Here is an 18,248-nt window from a genome sequence, read left to right on the forward strand (position 1 = left end):
ACCTATTTGATGCATGAGTTTAGGAGCATCCGGGAAGCTTGAATTCTTCTGATCATATCTCCTAAAATTTTGTGACCTAAGATCTAAAAGTTGTACCAAATTATTAGTGGGATTTCCCCGCACTATGGTCCAAGTTTCAACTTCTAGAACCTTACAAAAGAAATTTTATAGCAAAAATGCCAACATGATCTATTTAAGGATGCATTTAGGAAGCCCAACTTCCTTTGATCATATTTCCTAAAATTTCACAACCCAAGATCTGAAAATTGGACCAGAGGATCAACATGATTCCCGTCACTACGATCGAAGTTTCAGCTTCTGGAATCTCCTAGAAGAAAAGATATAGCAGAAATTGCAACTTGAAATGTTTAAACAAGAATTTAGGAAGCCCATCTTCTTGAACAACTGATTTTACAAAATTTAATACATATAAAACACTACAACCAAATAATATAACTATAGCCATGATAAATGTGTTGAAGGCTAAATGCAGGTACATATAAAATTTCTTAAAAGAGAAATTAAATAATCATGCATATCACTAAACCATCTATGTCAGAAATATCATTAACATAAATATATTTTTATCTATAGTACCCATAAAAACACTGGAAACTGAAGTAGGGTGAGACACATTCCAACCCACCATAGGCTAAGTTGTGCTACAATTTTTCTCATAACTAGCTACCCCTGTGCCAGATCTTGATGCCTTGAGGAGAACTTAACTTAGGGCTATTTCACACACTTAAATTCAGACCAGATTTTAACACTAGAAGTGAAGGCCATTCTCCTTCACACACATAGAGGAAAAATTAGTGATTATCCTTTCCATCTTTGACCAAGATCACATTCACAAGAAGGCCATGTAGGTTTGCACAACACCACAAAGTCCTTCTGTAATCTCTACAGTGCCTCTCCCCTCTTCAGTTCTCTATGTGCCACACACAACAATGACCATTCCCCATCCTCAGAGTCATTTGGTCCAAAGGAAAAGTGTTGCATCACCTTCATTTCCTGTCACATAAGTTGTCGCTCACAACTCTTAACCAGTCATAAGGTCTGAACCTCTCCGGATTTTGTCGCCAATCCTTTTTCCAATTCAAACTTTCTAAGAGAGAGAGATAGAGAAAGAGAGAGAGAGGGAGAAACTAGAAGCTTAAGAACCAAGAAGAAGAATCCCTTGATTGCTCTTCCCTCTAATTTTTATAATCACACGTTGACCCTTTATCTTCCCAACCTTTCAGCTTCTTGGGAAGACTAACCATCACATTAAAGGGAAATATTCACCCAAGGTATATTTTTCCTCTTAAGTTAAATTCCCCCCTCCGCAAGGCATCATAATATATTGGCTATCCCCTTTCTTCATCTCTAGCATTTTTATTAATAAAAATAAAGATTACATCATATTGTGAAAACTCCTTGAAATGCAGCAACTAGAATTTATTCTTCTAACTAATTAATTATGTAGTTTATTTGTTATGGAAAATAAAAAATACCTTCTAGATGTCAAAAGGAATAAACAAGGGAATTATAAATAATAGTCAATTTGAAAGTCAAACATAGAGTTCTAATGCATTGAAGACTAACTAGCAGCGAGGATAAGGAGGCGTCCCAGACTTCATGAAAAACCAATTATTTCATGCACTTACATGTCATGAAAACACTCATACTAATTAACAAAGGAGATCCAATGTCAAGTAAATCCCTTTTGATAGTAGATTATGTGCAAGAATCATGCAGTCTGACGATATTTTGTTTTATTAGCATATTTTCAGAATTCAAGATCAAAGAAGATCACAAGTTATCAAAACTGTGATTAACTTAATTTCATATATAATTATGTGAATGTACAAGGAGTGAAGAGAAGATATGTAATCCATATTTTGATTTCAGACTTATGATTTTATAAAAGATACTTCTGATCCAGATTTCGATGTTCAATTAATCCTTTTAGTCCGTGAGCATCTTCTATAACAACAAATCCATGAAGGAGGAAGGCCCCCCCTATTTTGGGTTTGTTGTTGTTCGTGTTTTTAGTTCACTCTGTGAGTATATTTACTTTCATTTCATTTTATGTTTAAAATATTTATTGGTTTTTCATATTATTTTATATGACTATTGTTTAAAGCGAGCTAGTAAGAGTTGGATTGTGATTTACTAGTTTTCAAATTTTAAGTTTGTAACATAGAACTTATTTTATGAGCTATAATCCAATCAATTAAACAAAGTATTGTTATATGAAGTGTTCAATCTAGTAGTTGAACACATGTTTGTAATCTAAATTTGTACCATCGTAATCATAATAGATAATTGTTTAAAACTAGTTGTCTCCATGTAGTTAAAGTCTATTTAAAAATCTATAGAGAAGCACTCACTAACTAATTATAATTGAAATGGTTGTTACATGTGTTAAACACATACATGTCAGACATAATATGAATGATAAGCATGAGAGTACGTCTATTATTGACAATGATATACATTTATAGTACAAGGGAATGACCTTTGGTTTCATATTCCAAGTGGTCCCTTGGACTCCTTTTCGTTGTTCAGCTTCCACACCAACCCTTAGAGGATTAGGCGTCCAACATTGCCCCGCTTAATCCGAAGGGTTATGTATGAGTCCAAGAAGAGAGCTGTAATACAAAACGTGCAACAATGCATGGCAGCACTAGGCTGAATGTGCTCTCTGAAATGTTGGTATCAAGGGAGGTGGTTTAAGGATGACCACCAACACTGGAACACTTAGTGCAATTCCCAGAACTCTTCCAAGTTTGTCATGAAGCTAAGGTATTCTACTGAAGGAAGTGCTCCTGATGTTTTGAAGAGGGAAACCTTCAACCTTGAAAGGGAGGTCTCACCCCGCATAAAAGGGAGAACCTCAACCTAAAAAGGGAGGTCTCAACCTGTGATGGTTTAATGATTACCACCAACTCTGGAATGCTTAATGCAATTCCTAGAATTATTCCAAAATTGGAAAGAGGTTGAAGTCTCTTGCTGGAGGAAGTATCCTGAATTCTTTGAAGAGGCATCACCAACTGAAGGCATGCTCAAGGTCATCTTTGTCTCTGGCTACAACTCTGAATCTGGTATGGCAGGTTGTATCTCAGGCTCACTTGATGTGGCTTTGAAGCTGGTAGATGACCATCATTTCCCCCCTTGTCAGATACAAGGTGAGATGATGGAGAAAACTCAACTGCAAGACTGTTCAATACTCTAGAACAAGTTTGAACATATGACTGAAATATATTCCTGGTTGTTGATGCCCATTTCCAAGAAGCGATCCATCCAAGATGAATCTTTGTTCTTGTAGGAGGTTTGTTTCTGAAGCATCTGTTTGAAGAATGACTAGTTTTATGACAATTATTACATGGATGAAGCTCAAAACATTGATCTTTCACATGGCCAACTTGGTCACAATGTTGGCATTGAACACTCGGTTGTGGCTGTTGTGGAAGAGGACCAGAATCTGAAATAGCTGAAGGTGAACTGTCATGAAGGAATCCATTACTCTAAAACTTGATGGGCTTTGAGTAATCTAGAATATGAAAGGAAACCTCCTTATGATATCCAAGACCTATTCTGTGCTTGTTGTGGACAAGCTCTTCCCAAGGTTTGATGATTTGCTTGGGAAGTGCAGGCTGAATTTCTGCATCTTTATGTGAAACTACTCTTGAAATTGGCACTTGATGGGGATCAAACTCAACATTACTGACTTGATGACTTGCTGGTTGTTGATAGGATCCTGTTTCAAAGTCAAATAAGGGATTGTTCTGAACAAGTTCAGAAGGATGTCTTTTCTGTTGTAACTCCTCTTGTTGTAGCTTTGTCTCAAGCTACAAAAACTCAATATTCTCCTGTGCATTTTACAGACACATTTTAATATTGGAAAGAAAGGTTTTGTTGATCTTAACCATCTCATCAACAGTGGAATGTATTAAATTATTCAATAGTTTCAATACATAATCCTTTCGATCCATTTCAAACCAATATAATCAGAGAAATGATGTTATCTTCAACTACAAATTAACCTATAAAATGATAAATATTTGCAACTATTAGATGAGTAGCAAGATACCAATATCACCAGTCACTGTAGCAGACAATGTAGTACCAATTTCAATGCAGCAAATGACTTGCTGCTTCAATGCACTTACTTCTCAAACTTCTCAAAAAGAAGAGCCAATCTTCGACTTTCTTTGCAAATGAAATTTGTCGACAGTTCTAGAGCTTGCTAAAACATCTTTTCATAACATCTGAATACAAATTCAAAATTCACAAATGCAATAATCTTTTATCACTAAATTCACTTGAGTAATTTCTGGTGTTTAATGTGGTCTCGCCCCTTGACATTTGGTCCTACTATGCGGCCATCTCTGATAGTCCTCCTCCAACACTTTCACTGAAACTTGGTGGAACATAACTTGAAACATCCAATTACAGCATAAAAATTTACTAAAACCGTCCACCCAAAAATAAGATGTCTTCAGGTCTACCAAACTACCAAGGGTAAATTATTTATCCGAAACATAAATGGTGCAACTCAAAGTATCCTTGTGTCGACAACATCATCATCACCCTCTAGAAGTGCAATAACAGATGATGACACAAGCAAGCCTATTTATTCTGGCTGTTAAATCATAAGGATTGATGTAGTCAAACTCTGATTCTGATAAGCATATTAGCTGGTATACCGCACAAAACCGATTTCAATGCGCACAACATAAAATGAATCCCGAGAGATTTAGACACAAAAAAAATGAGGCTCTAGCCGCGGGTCTAGAGATTGCTATAGAATTTGGTCACGCCCAATATGCTCTTGTACATTTGGCCATAGCTCTTACCGAGGACAAAGGGCGTAGTCTTTGTTAAGAGATTTCATCTGCTATGGATGGAGAGGAAACTATGGAAACAATATAGAGAGTCCTTCAACGGGCCCTAAAGAAACTCCCATCCCAAGATCCTGCCCCCGACATCATTCCTCCTAATGCTTCATTAATAAATTGCATCAGGCGTGCTCAATCTTCACAAAAGAGAAAGGGGGACACTGAACAAAAAAATTGAATGTTGCAAGGCAGATCACCCATGGAGAATCCTAAAAGTTGCAGAGTATTTTTATTCTCCCCTCGAAGTAATTCGATGATTTAATCCCCAGTGTAGGGGGATGAACGCCCCGAAGGAAACAATGAGGTCAGCCCGGACCTACAGTGATGAATCCATTGAGGCTGAGCTTGAGGAAGACGAGATGATAGTTTTTAGAGGAAAATTATCTAAACTCACTAGATCAAGATTATCATCAAAGAAAACCAGGGATAAGTCAGGCCTTTCACAAGAAGACCAACATCATGAAATTCAACCTGTGAGTAGTGCTACACCTCATGAGGCTATAACCCCAAATCAATACAAGGCTCAGATCTTCCCCAATTTGGACTCATCATGTATATCTAAGTATAATTGCTCCTCCTACGCTAGCTGTGGCGATCCAGATTCTCATAGAAATAGAAACGTAAAGACAGGCACCACAAACCTAATCAAACACACAATTTAAAATGCAAAAAGGTTCAGAAAAGAAATGAAAAGAATTTTTGTATCATCATTTATTCACTTCACTTCAAAGGGTTCCATAAATGAAACAAGCCTGTAAATAACAAAATCAGAGCCGCCTGAATCTGCTCCAAGCATTAAACTTCGAGATCTTATATTTTCTAAAAGCGTTTCTTGACATATGGATCATTCATTGCTTTCGGTAGAAAATGCTTCAGAAATGCCAGGGAAGTGTAGAGCATGCCGACTGCCATGGAAATCCTCTCGACAAGATGCATAGTGGACAAAGTTTGAGCGCACAATCCGAGGGTGTTATTAGCAGCACCAAGCCATGATGGCTCATGCAACAGTAGGCGTTACACAGATGGTGCCAGCAAGAGCGTAGCTTAACCAAGGAACAAGTATGCAGAGAAATGAAAATGGTCAAGTGCATAAATCTTTCATCCTTTTGATGTACTCTCTAGGCAAGACCAGACTAGCGTTATTCAAGGAAGCTCAGACAAGCTTGGCAGGGAATGGAAACATGTCATTTTTTTCTACCTAACGCAGAAAACTAGTGGCTCAAATTGGAGCAGGACTAGCAATCGCTGTCTCTGATACCATGTTAAACACATACATGTCAGACATAATATGAATGATAAGCATGAGAGTACGTCTATTATTGACAATGATATACATTTATAGTACATGGGAATGACCTTTGGTTTCATATTCCAAGTGGTCCCTTGGACTCCTTTTCGCTGTTCAGCTTCCACACCAACCCTTAGAGGATTAGGTGTCCAACAATATTGTTACATGAATGTTTGAATTCTATAATTGAATGTAAGGTTGTAACCTATTACTTCAACATTTGTAGTTTCAATACATAGTAGTTTAAGGATTAAATGAAACTTTGTATTGCTTTAAGTGTGAAATTTTATATGAATGCATTTCAATTTCAGAGCCACAGGAACATCATTCATTTGTCAAACTATTCTCAAGTCAATCACAATAGGGTATTGTTACAATAAAATCGAAATCATGGGATTAGTACATGAATTGTAATATTCATTTTCACATTTACGATTAAAGTAAACGATGACTTAAGTTGAATGCATTTATAAGTTTTATTGCTTTCATATATTAATAAGATAATTTAGGATAAATTTGTCTATTGTAAAAAAAGTAAGGTTGCATAAATAAAGCACTTCATAAATATTTTGTAACTTCTAGTTGACATATAAATGAAACATAATTTTAAGAATATATAAATTGATTGTTGAAAGCATTAATCATTCACATGGGTGTAAAATAACTCTAAGATAGTGCTAAAATATGGGGTTGGCATAATGGGTCAAATTGCACTAAGTGAATGAAAAGAATAAGAAGGCAATATTTGCAAGAGGCAAACTCACAATTGCTTTCAAGGTTGGATTAACAATTCTTGTAGGTTGTTGCGCTTTTTGTAATTGTATTTTGTAAATAAGTTGCAAGTAGGTGTTCACTGTCCTCTATTATACATTGTAATGTTCTTAATCTATATAAAGTTACGGCAATTGCCTTGGGTATCATCTATACATGTGTGTTGTGGATTCTTTATGTGTTGGATGTCACCATTCCTTTGTTTTGCTTTATGTTGGCTAAGTATTGAATAATTGACTAAGTGTTAAAATATTGTTGGATGCTTTAAAGGTGTGTGCGCAAAGCGTGTGCATCTATTATTCAATAAATTTGACTATATAAAACTTAGTTGCATTTGACATATTGTAATTTAAGATGAATTTATAGACAACTGTTAAACATAATCTCATTATAGTAAAGGTATGTTAATAACAACAACAAAATAAAAAGAAACATTACCTTAATAAACCCAAAAGAGAAGGAAAAAAAAAAAAACACCATTATCTCACTGGTCACCCGATAACCATGAGTACTAGTAAATGTGAGTGTGATCCTTCCTATTTTCACAATAGGTTTTTCTTTGAACATTGATGCAATGCGAGATTTTAGCATCGGGCCAAACATCCAAACACTTTTCAAAAAATATCATATATCTCTATAAATGCCCAGAAGCCCATTATGGCCAAACATCCATACACTTTCTCAAAAATATCATATATCTCTATAAATGCCCAAAAGCCCATTACGACCAATTTGCGTTTGCCATGATAAATTCTCGGATTCATCGCGCAGGATATGACTGGTAAATATGGGATCGCATGGAGATAGTTCTAGCCTTGTTTGGGTACTAGATAAAAAATTTGCAATATTTTCGACTGTTTCATTTGCATTCCTTATACGGGTCTTGGTATCTCTGCATCCCTACTCAGGTATTCCTCTATATTCTCCTTTCATTACTGAATGGATTCAACCGATCTGTATCCTCCTATTTCCGTATAACTGTCGTTTAGCTGTAAAGAAACAGTTCTACCCGCAACGGGTTTTACTGAAAACAGATCTGATTTTGGCAGGTGCTGGAAACCCACCGCTATATGGGGACTATGAAGCTCAGAGGCACTGGATGGAGATCACAGTGCATACCCCTGTGAAAGAGTGGTATAAAAATACTACTGATAATAATCTCAGCTACTGGGGTCTTGATTATCCGCCACTCACAGCTTATCAGAGCTACAGTCATGGACTGGCATTGCAGGCCCTGGATCCTCAATCTGTAGCTTTGCACACTTCTAGAGGTTATGAGACCCGTCGCAGGTAAGGATACAGTTAGACATCGATATCTATATATATGTAAAAGAAAATTAAATTACACGAAATATGGTTATCGGTTGAACTCTCCTAGCTTCGGTAAATATGATTGCAATACATCCCTTAGAGGCTAATGCCAATCAGAGGACAAAATTCAGTTGTTATGAGTTCTTCTCACATACTTGCAATAGTTGATTTTTTTATTTTGAGCTGGTGAAGCTCGGAGTTTAAATGTAACTGTGTCTCCTAGGCACATGTGCTCTCACCATAGTATTATGGGTTTCGGCAATTGCAATTTTACCCATTTCCATTTTTGCTCATAGCAGTCCTAGTGACTTGTGACACTGTCCAATTCACTTTCTTCTAAAGAATTGGGGTTGAATCGTCCAATTAGAAAATCCCAATAGTTCACTACATATGCAATGCAGGAATTTGATGTGATTTTTCTTCTTCATTACAACCATTACAACCATTCGTTTTTCCTCTGTTTTCGAAAAGTACTCACATTTTCTTCTAATAGGGTTCCTACTATTTTTTTTTAGGAAGTAATTCTTAGAAATATACACTGAGGGGCTTCACCAAATAATACGGGCTTACTTCGATTTAGATGCTATTTGCTTGAGGCCATCTAATTTTTCATAATCACCTGGGACTTACACCTAGCCTCAACCCTTTCAGTAACATGTAATTCAGGTGCGGCATAACTCAATGTGAATAAAACCCTGGCGAATGCCTTATAACTTTATAGTGTTAACCAGTGAATGAAAGCCTCATTAGCACTCCTCCTCACTATTATCAAACGCTGAGATAACCATTACTAACTTCTCTATAACCTACTATTAAGTACAGCTGGCCTTCTCCAAAATAGTGCTTTATTGTCTTCATGCATATCTCATGTTGACTTTCCATCTTGTTCTTTTTCTTGATCTCCGCCATCCATTACTTTTTTGCATACTTGCTGCATTTTTTCTCCAAAGAAAATCACGCAGGGAAATGCCCAGGTACTTCCCTGCATTCGTTGATGTTAACTGGTGCAAACCTTTTTCTTGATCTCAGCCATCCATTACACTTTTGCATACTTGCTGCATTTTTTCTCCAAAGAAAACCACGCAGGGAAATGCCCAGGTACTTCCCCGCATTCGTTCGTTGATGTTAACTGGTGCAAACCTATCAACGCTGATTATGGTGCTGTATCTGGCTCTGACTTAAGTGATGCATACAAAAATGACAGCCAACCCAAGGAATTGACCCTGAGACGTCCTGCATGAATCTTCAAAGCACCCAACAATTTGAGCTAGCTCGTGAGGCTTCATACTTACTGCATTCATCCATGAATTGGGTTGCCTGGGAATTTACCCTGAAACCTTCTTCATGAAGCTTCAAAGCACTCTTCTCGTGCTGCACTTTTCTTTATTGTGCGTTATCTTCCTATTTGCATGTGTCTAAATTATCCCCCTGTTTGCATGCAAATGCGTCATGATACTTGATTTGATTTTGATTTTTATCAAAGCTTAAACATAATTCCTCATATTTAGTAGGCACCCATGTTCACAATAACTTGAGAGGTTTGCAGTGTCCCCTACAAGTTTTTGACAATGATAATTTATCTGATATGATTTTTCTCATGACAGTCCTAGTGATCAGATGCATTCTCCATATCTCCCTCCATAAATGATGCAACAAAACTGTTTGCAAGGTTGGGGTGGAGGTTGGACAGTAGTAACCCATTTGTTCACCTTAGTGTGCTGTAATATAGACATTGATTTAAATCTCATAGGGAGTTTGGGCGAGGGCATTCACATATTTTAAAACACTTCAGCTAAACTAGCATGCTTCCCAATTGAAGATATGATAGGTTCGGTGAATCTTTTTATCAATGATGAATTACCAATATACTCGTATTTTTTATGTGTCCTGACACTCCCATTCTAAGGATGTCTGTAATATGCTACTGCTCTTCATGTCGTTGAGTGTTAGGATTTCTCATAATTTAAATGCAAGCAAGTGCCCTTTGATCCATGTTTTGAGAGAATAAAGCATAATCCTTTGATTGCTTTGATGCCACCTTTCCAGTTAATTTTCTAAGTCACTTCATGCATCTTTACCTCTTCAAGGTCTTTGGAATTATAGCTTAATCTTTCATCATTATGCTCCTATTTTCTGGAAAGACTGGGCCTTTTCTTTTGGTCCCTGGGTGTAATATCCCTTAGGGTAAAATTCCCCCTAGGGTTCAAAAGAGCACATGACAAGTTTTATATTCTAACTAGCATCCCAATATACTTCAATTTTTGCAACCAGAGGCAGTATTGAGATGCAATAAGATAGTGTAACCATGTATTCAACAATTCATTCCCATGAAACCAATTCAGCAGTACATAAGTTGTTTAGATCAATTTCAAAATTCATAACAATTGCTATTGCACCAACAACACCCTACTGTCTTAATCCCCTAGATCTGACCTTGTAACCAGCCTTAATAATTTCTGCCTCCTGCTGTCTCTCTGATGCCAGAGATCTGCACAGAGATGACCTGGTGCTCAGATCAAGCCTCAACTCCAATGCGCTGCCACAGATTTCTTATGAAAAGGGATTACAGAGTGAGTTGCTGCTGTCCAAACAGCACTTCGCTATCAAACAACCCTCTGCTGCTCAAACCAGACTTCAAGAGTGGTTTACTGTCACAGTGATTCCTCCAAATAGAACAGCAACCCTTATCCGAACCCTCAAACTGGTGTCACTGCCCTAAAGAACCACCTCAACCAGAATTTGCTGTCACAAAGTTATCCCAAAGAGGGATCTGCTGCCACCAACAGAGCCTCCAACGTTGCCACTGATTGTGCCCAGATTAGGGCGTTGCCACAGAGCTGCTCAGAATTAGCCTCAGAGAGATATGCTGCCATAAATTGATCCTCAGAAAGGTCCTTAAAGACAGCCGCTGCCCAGATCTCTATCTTGAAAGATTCTGCTGCCACAGAAAGGGATGTTTGCTGCCACTGCCCCTGGAATTGTTTGGACAGACCTTGCTGTCACAATATTGCTCCTTAGTAGCCCAAACAAGCCAATCCTCAGAAGTTCTCCCTTGATTGCCAAAAACAGATGAAAGATGCCTCTGAAAAATTATGCCAAACAGAGTAGAGAGAAGGGGATTGGCTAGGGTGGAATCTTTCACCAATGAAAGCAATCAGAAAGAATAGGGGTCTTAAAATCCTCAAGAGCCTCGGCTCATAAATCAGAAGATCAACAATCCATGATGAGAAAAATGATTCTCCTTTCTCCTATTTATAGATTCCCTTTGGGGTCTCTTCTCCTAATTTGAGGGCCTAACAAGTTTCCCTCCATTTTGCCTCAAATTTGGCTTCTTTCACAAGTTTTCCTCCAATTAGTCCAATTTGCCCAATGTTGCCCCAATAACATTGAATAATGGGTTCCCCTTTATAAACGACTATAGCCTATCGGGTTGGATAGGCTTCTTCGTCCTCCCTTGGGCTATTTAATTAGAAGAGGACATTACACTGGGTGTTTAGACGTCAGCCCAGAATGCTATTATCTGGTTGCTAAGCTGTGCACCATGGCAATGTTGTCCATTGAAGATGCAACTAAAGGACTAAATCTTTTTTAAGGTGTTTTCATGTCGAGATTTGCTAACAAGTATTGCAACAAACTTGGCAGTGAGTAAAGAATATAGTTGCAACACTGACATTGTCTGTGTGAACGATGCTGCTAACAAGAGCCTACCTACAGTGGAACTGTTTTTAACACAACCAATTGCTACAGATCACGTCTGTACTCCTAAATATTTATAGATTGAAGATTTATGTGTTTTTGCTGCATATGACACTCTTGTGTATGTGTCTTCTTGTTGCTTAAAGCCTCAAAGATCTATAGTATATACAAGGTTGGCCTTGTGGACTTTTCTTTGCTCTTTGCTATATGGTTAAGGATTTTGTCTCCTCTCATATTGGAAAACAACTTGTCTATATGATGCTGAACCCTTGGCCTATAATTTTCTTTGCATGTGTTTCATCTATATAATAAAGAGGGAGAGAGAATAAAGAGACTCGATATTTTACTGTTGCCTCATGTGATGTGCAGCAAACTCCTAATGCGTTGGACAGTGTTAACATCAGATGCAATCATATTTTTTCCTGCAGCCTTATACTTCATTGCTGTTTATTATAATGGGCGGAAGGATGAAGACCTTGTATGGGCACATGCAATGATTCTTCTTCAACCATGTGCAATATTAATAGACCATGGACACTTCCAGGTACGATGGTGTGAAACCATTTTCACTCCCTGTTTTCACTTTAGTCTGGTAATATGGTATGTTCTTTTGACAAGTTCTTGTATGGATTCATTGGATAAACCCACTGAAAAAAATGGAAAAAAATTCAGCAGTCTATACAAAAACAATCCCCATGAAGAACAAAAAGGGGCTCATTGTGAAAAAGTGGTAAAAGAATGTTCATTAACTAAACGAGCCAGATAAAGAAGTAATGCTATTGAGGATGGGGTTGTGCTAAAATCATATGCACCAATTTGAAGGACAAGAGTCTAAATGGTTTTTTGCCCCTGTCAATGCTTGCTAGTATCAACATGTGAACAAAATTCTGTTTTGCAGTACGGGAAAGGCATTTAACCACATTTGGCTTTCTGATATTATAGTTGTTTGCAACTAGAATTCAGCACAATATGTATAAGGATATTGTGGTACACTGCATCTAACATGAAACCTTTTCAGTATAATTGCATCAGCCTTGGTTTAACTGTTGGAGCAATAGCTGCAGTTATCTCAAACAGAGAGCTAGTAGCATGTGTACTTTTCTGTCTTGCTCTTAATCATAAACAGGTATGTTTCTCTGTATCGACAATTTTTGTTCCTTGTCTGTGTTCAATATTACTTCATATGATTGAAGAATAAACATAGGACCTTTTAACATGGCATGTCGTGTTGATAATGAAGTGTGTATGGTTTGTAATGCTTGCAATGCAGATGAGTGCATATTATGCTCCGGCATTTTTTGCTCATCTTTTGGGGAAGTGTTTACGCCGCCAAAATCCCATTTTTAATGTCATAAGACTTGGCTTAATTGTTCTTGGAACATTCACAGTCGTATGGTGGCCCTTTCTTTATTCCAAAGAAGCCATACTAGAGGTATGACTCTTGAGGGTTTCTGTCCAAAATAAAGCATAGTTGAGGTACCAATTCTTCAAATCTGGAACTGACAACTCACCTTCGTAAATGCAGGTTCTTGCACGCTTAGCACCACTTGAACGGGGTATATATGAGGATTATGTTTCTTCCTTTTGGTGCTCCACTTCATTACTTATAAAATGGAAGCAGAGGTTTTCAATGTCCACACTATCATATTTTGCCTTGGGTGCCACTTTGACTGCTTCTCTCCCATCCATGGTTCAGCAAATATCTGCCCCAAGTAACAGAGGATTCCTTTATGCATTGCTCAACAGCTCATTTGCCTTTTATTTATTTTCATATCAAGGTATGCCCCTCGACTCAGCCCTCTATATATTTAGTAAACATTACATTACTCATGATTAAGTACTCTTTTATCAATTAAATGACACTTTTCTCTATGAAAATAACAGTCCATGAAAAGTCCGTGCTGCTGCCTCTGCTACCAGCAAGCCTGTTGGTTCTGGAAGAACCTTTTCTTTTCAAGTGGCTGACAATTAATTCCTTGCTTTCCATGTACCCTCTTCTTCGCCGTGATGGATTGACCATATGCTATATAGCTCTGCTGTTTTTGTTTATTCTTCTGTACTATACACCATTGAAAAGCAAGGAGGATGGAAGCAGGAGCAATTACATAGCACAGAGGCTTCCAAAGTTTTGGTGGGCATTAATGTCCTTGTATACTCTTTTCTTAGTCATGCTACATGTATTATATCTGTTTGTGCAGCCTCCCACAAGGTACCCTTTTATCTTTGAGGCTGTTATAACGGCATGTGCATTTTCTCAATTTGCTATTCTTGCTATATATACGAACATTAAACAATGGAGGGTACCCATTGATATACCCCGTAGCTCAGATGTCAAAGAAAAGATTAACTAACTCAACTTATGATAACAATTTCCCCCTCTTATGATATCTTTGTTTGCTTTTGCACTCTGTTGTGTATGTTTCAGGAAATTTCCTTTAGATTCACTTATAAAAGTATTATAATCTGAAAGTGCATCTTCTCTGTTGGACACATTTGGTTCCTCGCCTCTGAAACACCCAATGCTTGGGTGGGTCTCTTATATATGCATTATGCCAGGTAGACATGGGATTTTAGTATTTAGCTACATCACATTCTTGAATTCAACCATTGGATAGTTCAAGCCCACTGAAGTAAGGATGATTCACTTATAAAATTATTAAGAAGCAATCTGAAACTGCATCTACTCTGTTGACACATTTGGTTTCTTACTTCTGAGAGACCCAAAGCTTGGGTGGGTCTCTTATTTATGCATTATACTAGCTAGACATGGGATTTTGGTATTTACCTATATCACATTCTTGAATTCAACCATTGGATAGCTTAAGCCTACTAAAGTTAGGATGATTAGCAGCGGTATTGTTAACATCAATAAGAAAGGAGTAGCTTTAGTCACTTAACCTTAAAATATGCGTGACCTGCCTTTTCATTCAAAAACCCAAGTTCCATGACAGTTTAGCTAGGTATCCTCTTTTACAATTTTCTGTACAAAGTTTAAAATGTGTGAATCATATTTTGTGAATATCCTCACCATTCATGACCTTTCCAAAAACTCTTTGCTCTGATTTTTTACAACAGGTGGATTGTGATTTATGTGTTGTTATAGTTAGTGTAATGTGACAAGAACATTCAGTTCATTTTCATAAATACCTGTCAAGTGTTTAACTAACAGCTTTCCTTGCTATGGAGATCAAATTGCATTGCTTTTTCTCAATGAATCACAATTTTGTATTGCTGTAGTTAATGTCTTTTTTAACATTCATGATTAGCATGGACTAATCTGTGAGATTAGGTGTATAGTGAAATCTGCTTCAGGATTTATAACTCAAAACCATAGTTCTTATCTAGCATGTATTACTTAAATAGTTGTGTCACAAGCATATACAAGTAGCATGGAGGCTACGTAACTGAATCAGGAATTCAGTCAACGATTGGAGAAGCAAGGGACAGCATCCAGGTGGTTCCAAATAAGCTCTCAAGCATTGTGGTCATCTCATTATTGGACTTCGATCATTGTTGGACTTGGATCTTTCATATGTTTAGGGCAAAGACTCTTAGATTTTGAGAAATTTGCAGTCATCTTTTGCATCTATATATATTTGTCTTTGAATTATTTATATTAAGTACTCTAGGGTATTCTCTTCTTTCCTTGGATCATAGTTGTGTGCTCCATGTGGTGTTGATCAGTAATTTCCTCGTGTAAATATCAATGTAGTAAAATGATGTATTAATCTCCATGTAGTAACAATGATATATTAAATTATTACAGAATCATGTTGGATGATGGTGTGAAGTTCTCCTTGACCATTAAGGGCTTCTGCAAGGAGTGTTGCCTCTAATTCCTTATAGGTATCTCAAGTGTTGTAAGTCCAATTGGACATTCTTTTATTTGATCATCAAAATTTCAATCCACATGTTATAAGAACAAAGATTGAAATAGTTAATACACTCAACATGGGCATTTAAAAATTAAAATCAAGTACATTGTGTCCTAGCTTAATTTAGCCTGCTACATGCAAAGTGTTAACATTACATTAAGTAAATAATGTTCTAGCTTAGTTTAGCCTGCTATGTGCCAATGATAACATTGTTAACATTAAGTAAATAGTGTTCTAGCTTAGTTTAGACTGTTAAGTGCCAATGTTAACTTAACATTACATTAAGTAAATAGTGTTCTAGATTAGTTTAGCCTGATAGGTTTTGGGTTTGGTCTTTGCTGGTAGCATTAAGTTCTCTTGATGATACATTTTCATTAAGTAAATAGTGTTCTAGATTAGTTTAGCCTGATAGGTTTTGGGTTTGGTCTTTGCTGTAGCATTAAGTTCTCTTGATGATACATTTTAAATGTAATAAAATAATATTAATGCATTTTAGGTTTGAAATATATTTTGCTTATTGTTAAGAGCGAAGAATGGATCACCTAGTGGAGGTCATCTCATTCTTAATTATACTTATTTGCTTTGGAAAAGAACTTCTTTTATCAATAAATAATCATGACATTTATAAAATAATATTTATTTTTTATTATATTGAAATATTAAATATACTCAAATGAAGAGCTAAGTAATAACATCATCATTAGATTTAAAACATTATTAATAAAATAATTTTAGAATAATTTTATGCTAAATTTGTCATAACAAATTATTAAATATCTCTTTATAATAATGAAAAGACCAATATCACCAATAATTATATATTCCTTTAAAATGATACAAACAAAAACATTTACAAAATTATTTTTATAAAGTTAAAATATAACTTATAATCATTCACTTTAATGATACAAGCAAAAGCCTTAACAAAGACGTATTCATAATTTAATAACATAATCCTTGGGTTTGCCATCTGTTAAGTTTTCAAATTCAAATTGAAAACCTTTAATGGGGTACCATAATACATATTTTAAAAATAATTTTTTTTGAATAATCCTTTAATAAAAAATACGTTATACTTTATAATTAATACTAATGCTTTTGTTATTTTTGGTATTCCATATTATTTATTAATGTTTTTTGTTAAATAATAATAATAATATTCATTTTTATGGTCACGACTAAGTCAGACACCAAATTTGTGTATGAGACCTTCTTGTTTATGGGACAAGGGGCATTTGACTGCTAAATCTATGAAAGCATACATACTCTACTCCCCTTTGGTTTTGAACCTGTGACCTCTTAGGAGGAAACACATGCTCTTAACCATTAGGGCCACTCAAGCTGTATTCCATATTATTAATAAATGCAATTGAAACTTAAGTATGTAATTTTTAATATTTAAATGTATACTAATATTTTTATACATTATGCTGACAATTTTGTATTGGTTTTTTTTTTTTAATATATTTGTTAATGTATTGTAATACTTTTTTAAAATAGAAATGGATATTTTGGTTTATATTAAAAGATCTAGAATCTTGCGTAAAATTGTTATATTTTTTCTAAAAAAGTGTTGCTAATGTTCTTTGAGGATTTGAGATTGAGTATATAGGGTCAATCCAAATCCTCAATTGAGAACTCCATAATACAAAAAAATTATTTCCGTTCTAGCTAAAGATTTTCTAAAACGCCCCTAAGATCTAAATACATTTACATCCCCTTCTTAACTGTTTGTCACTTTAACTTTGACTTGTTTTTCGTTTTCCTTGGCGAGATGGTTTTCGTCTATTTTCCAACTTAGATCCATCTTGAGTTATTTGATGAATTTCACAGGTCACTTGTTTGAGGATGATCTCTACTAGTAGCATCATCCAATTGGCTCCTTGATGGCTCTTTCTTGTTTGCCTTGTCAACCTAAAAAGTTACTTGTCCAATCTTGCTTTTTGAAGATACACAAGAGAAGGGATTGTTCTTAGGGCTTTGTTGAGCAAGTTCCTCTTTTCGGTGGATTTTTTTATGACTTCCTCATCTTCTTGCCCATCTTGTGTTTCTTGCTTATCCTCGGCCTTATCTTAGGGTTTTTCTTCCTTATAAATTGTATAGTGTTCTCTTTGAGCGCCTTCCCACCATTTGTGCCTCTAGCTATTTTTTTTGCATTGTTTGTGTATTGATAGTTTTCATGGCTCTTGGGCAATTTTTAAATGTGTTCCCTATCTCATCACATGCTTGGCACCAGAATGAGATATTCTCATAGTTGAGCTTTTGAACCCACAAGTAATTTGTGCTAGTTAAATTCATTTTTGATGGAAAACCCTTATTGAAATCCATCTCCACACAAATACAAGCATATTTGGGGTTGAAATAATCTTTTATTTTTGGGCTTCAACAATGGAAAACTCCAATTGGATCTCCAATTGCCTT

General features: G+C 36.1%; 1 protein-coding gene across 1 annotated transcript; it reads left to right on the forward strand.

Moving 5' to 3' along the window:
- Positions 1-7,548: 7,548 nt before the first annotated feature.
- Positions 7,549-14,715, forward strand: LOC149159339 (ALG6, ALG8 glycosyltransferase family). Its single transcript, XM_089436462.1, has 7 exons — positions 7,549-7,853; positions 7,995-8,235; positions 12,322-12,496; positions 12,971-13,078; positions 13,223-13,384; positions 13,478-13,730; positions 13,837-14,715. The coding sequence occupies exons 1-7, from the start codon at positions 7,733-7,735 to the stop codon at positions 14,301-14,303; spliced, it is 1,527 nt and encodes a 508-aa protein (XP_089292588.1). The 5' UTR covers positions 7,549-7,732; the 3' UTR covers positions 14,304-14,715.
- Positions 14,716-18,248: the final 3,533 nt, after the last annotated feature.

Source organism: Pinus tabuliformis, chromosome 5_2 (genome assembly GCF_031772625.1).
Source record: "Pinus tabuliformis cultivar Carrire ecotype Pingquan chromosome 5_2, CPIR1, whole genome shotgun sequence".
Taxonomy (NCBI): domain Eukaryota; kingdom Viridiplantae; phylum Streptophyta; class Pinopsida; order Pinales; family Pinaceae; genus Pinus; species Pinus tabuliformis.

Excerpts from the sequence above, each read along its gene's own strand:
- LOC149159339 (XM_089436462.1), top strand. The coding sequence starts at position 7,733 with ATGGGATCGCATGGAGATAGTTCTAGCCTTGTTTGGGTACTAGATAAA. Across the intron at positions 13,385-13,477 it reads CCAAAGAAGCCATACTAGAG|GTTCTTGCACGCTTAGCACC; the intron begins GTATGACTCTTG and ends TCGTAAATGCAG. Across the intron at positions 13,731-13,836 it reads TTATTTATTTTCATATCAAG|TCCATGAAAAGTCCGTGCTG; the intron begins GTATGCCCCTCG and ends TGAAAATAACAG.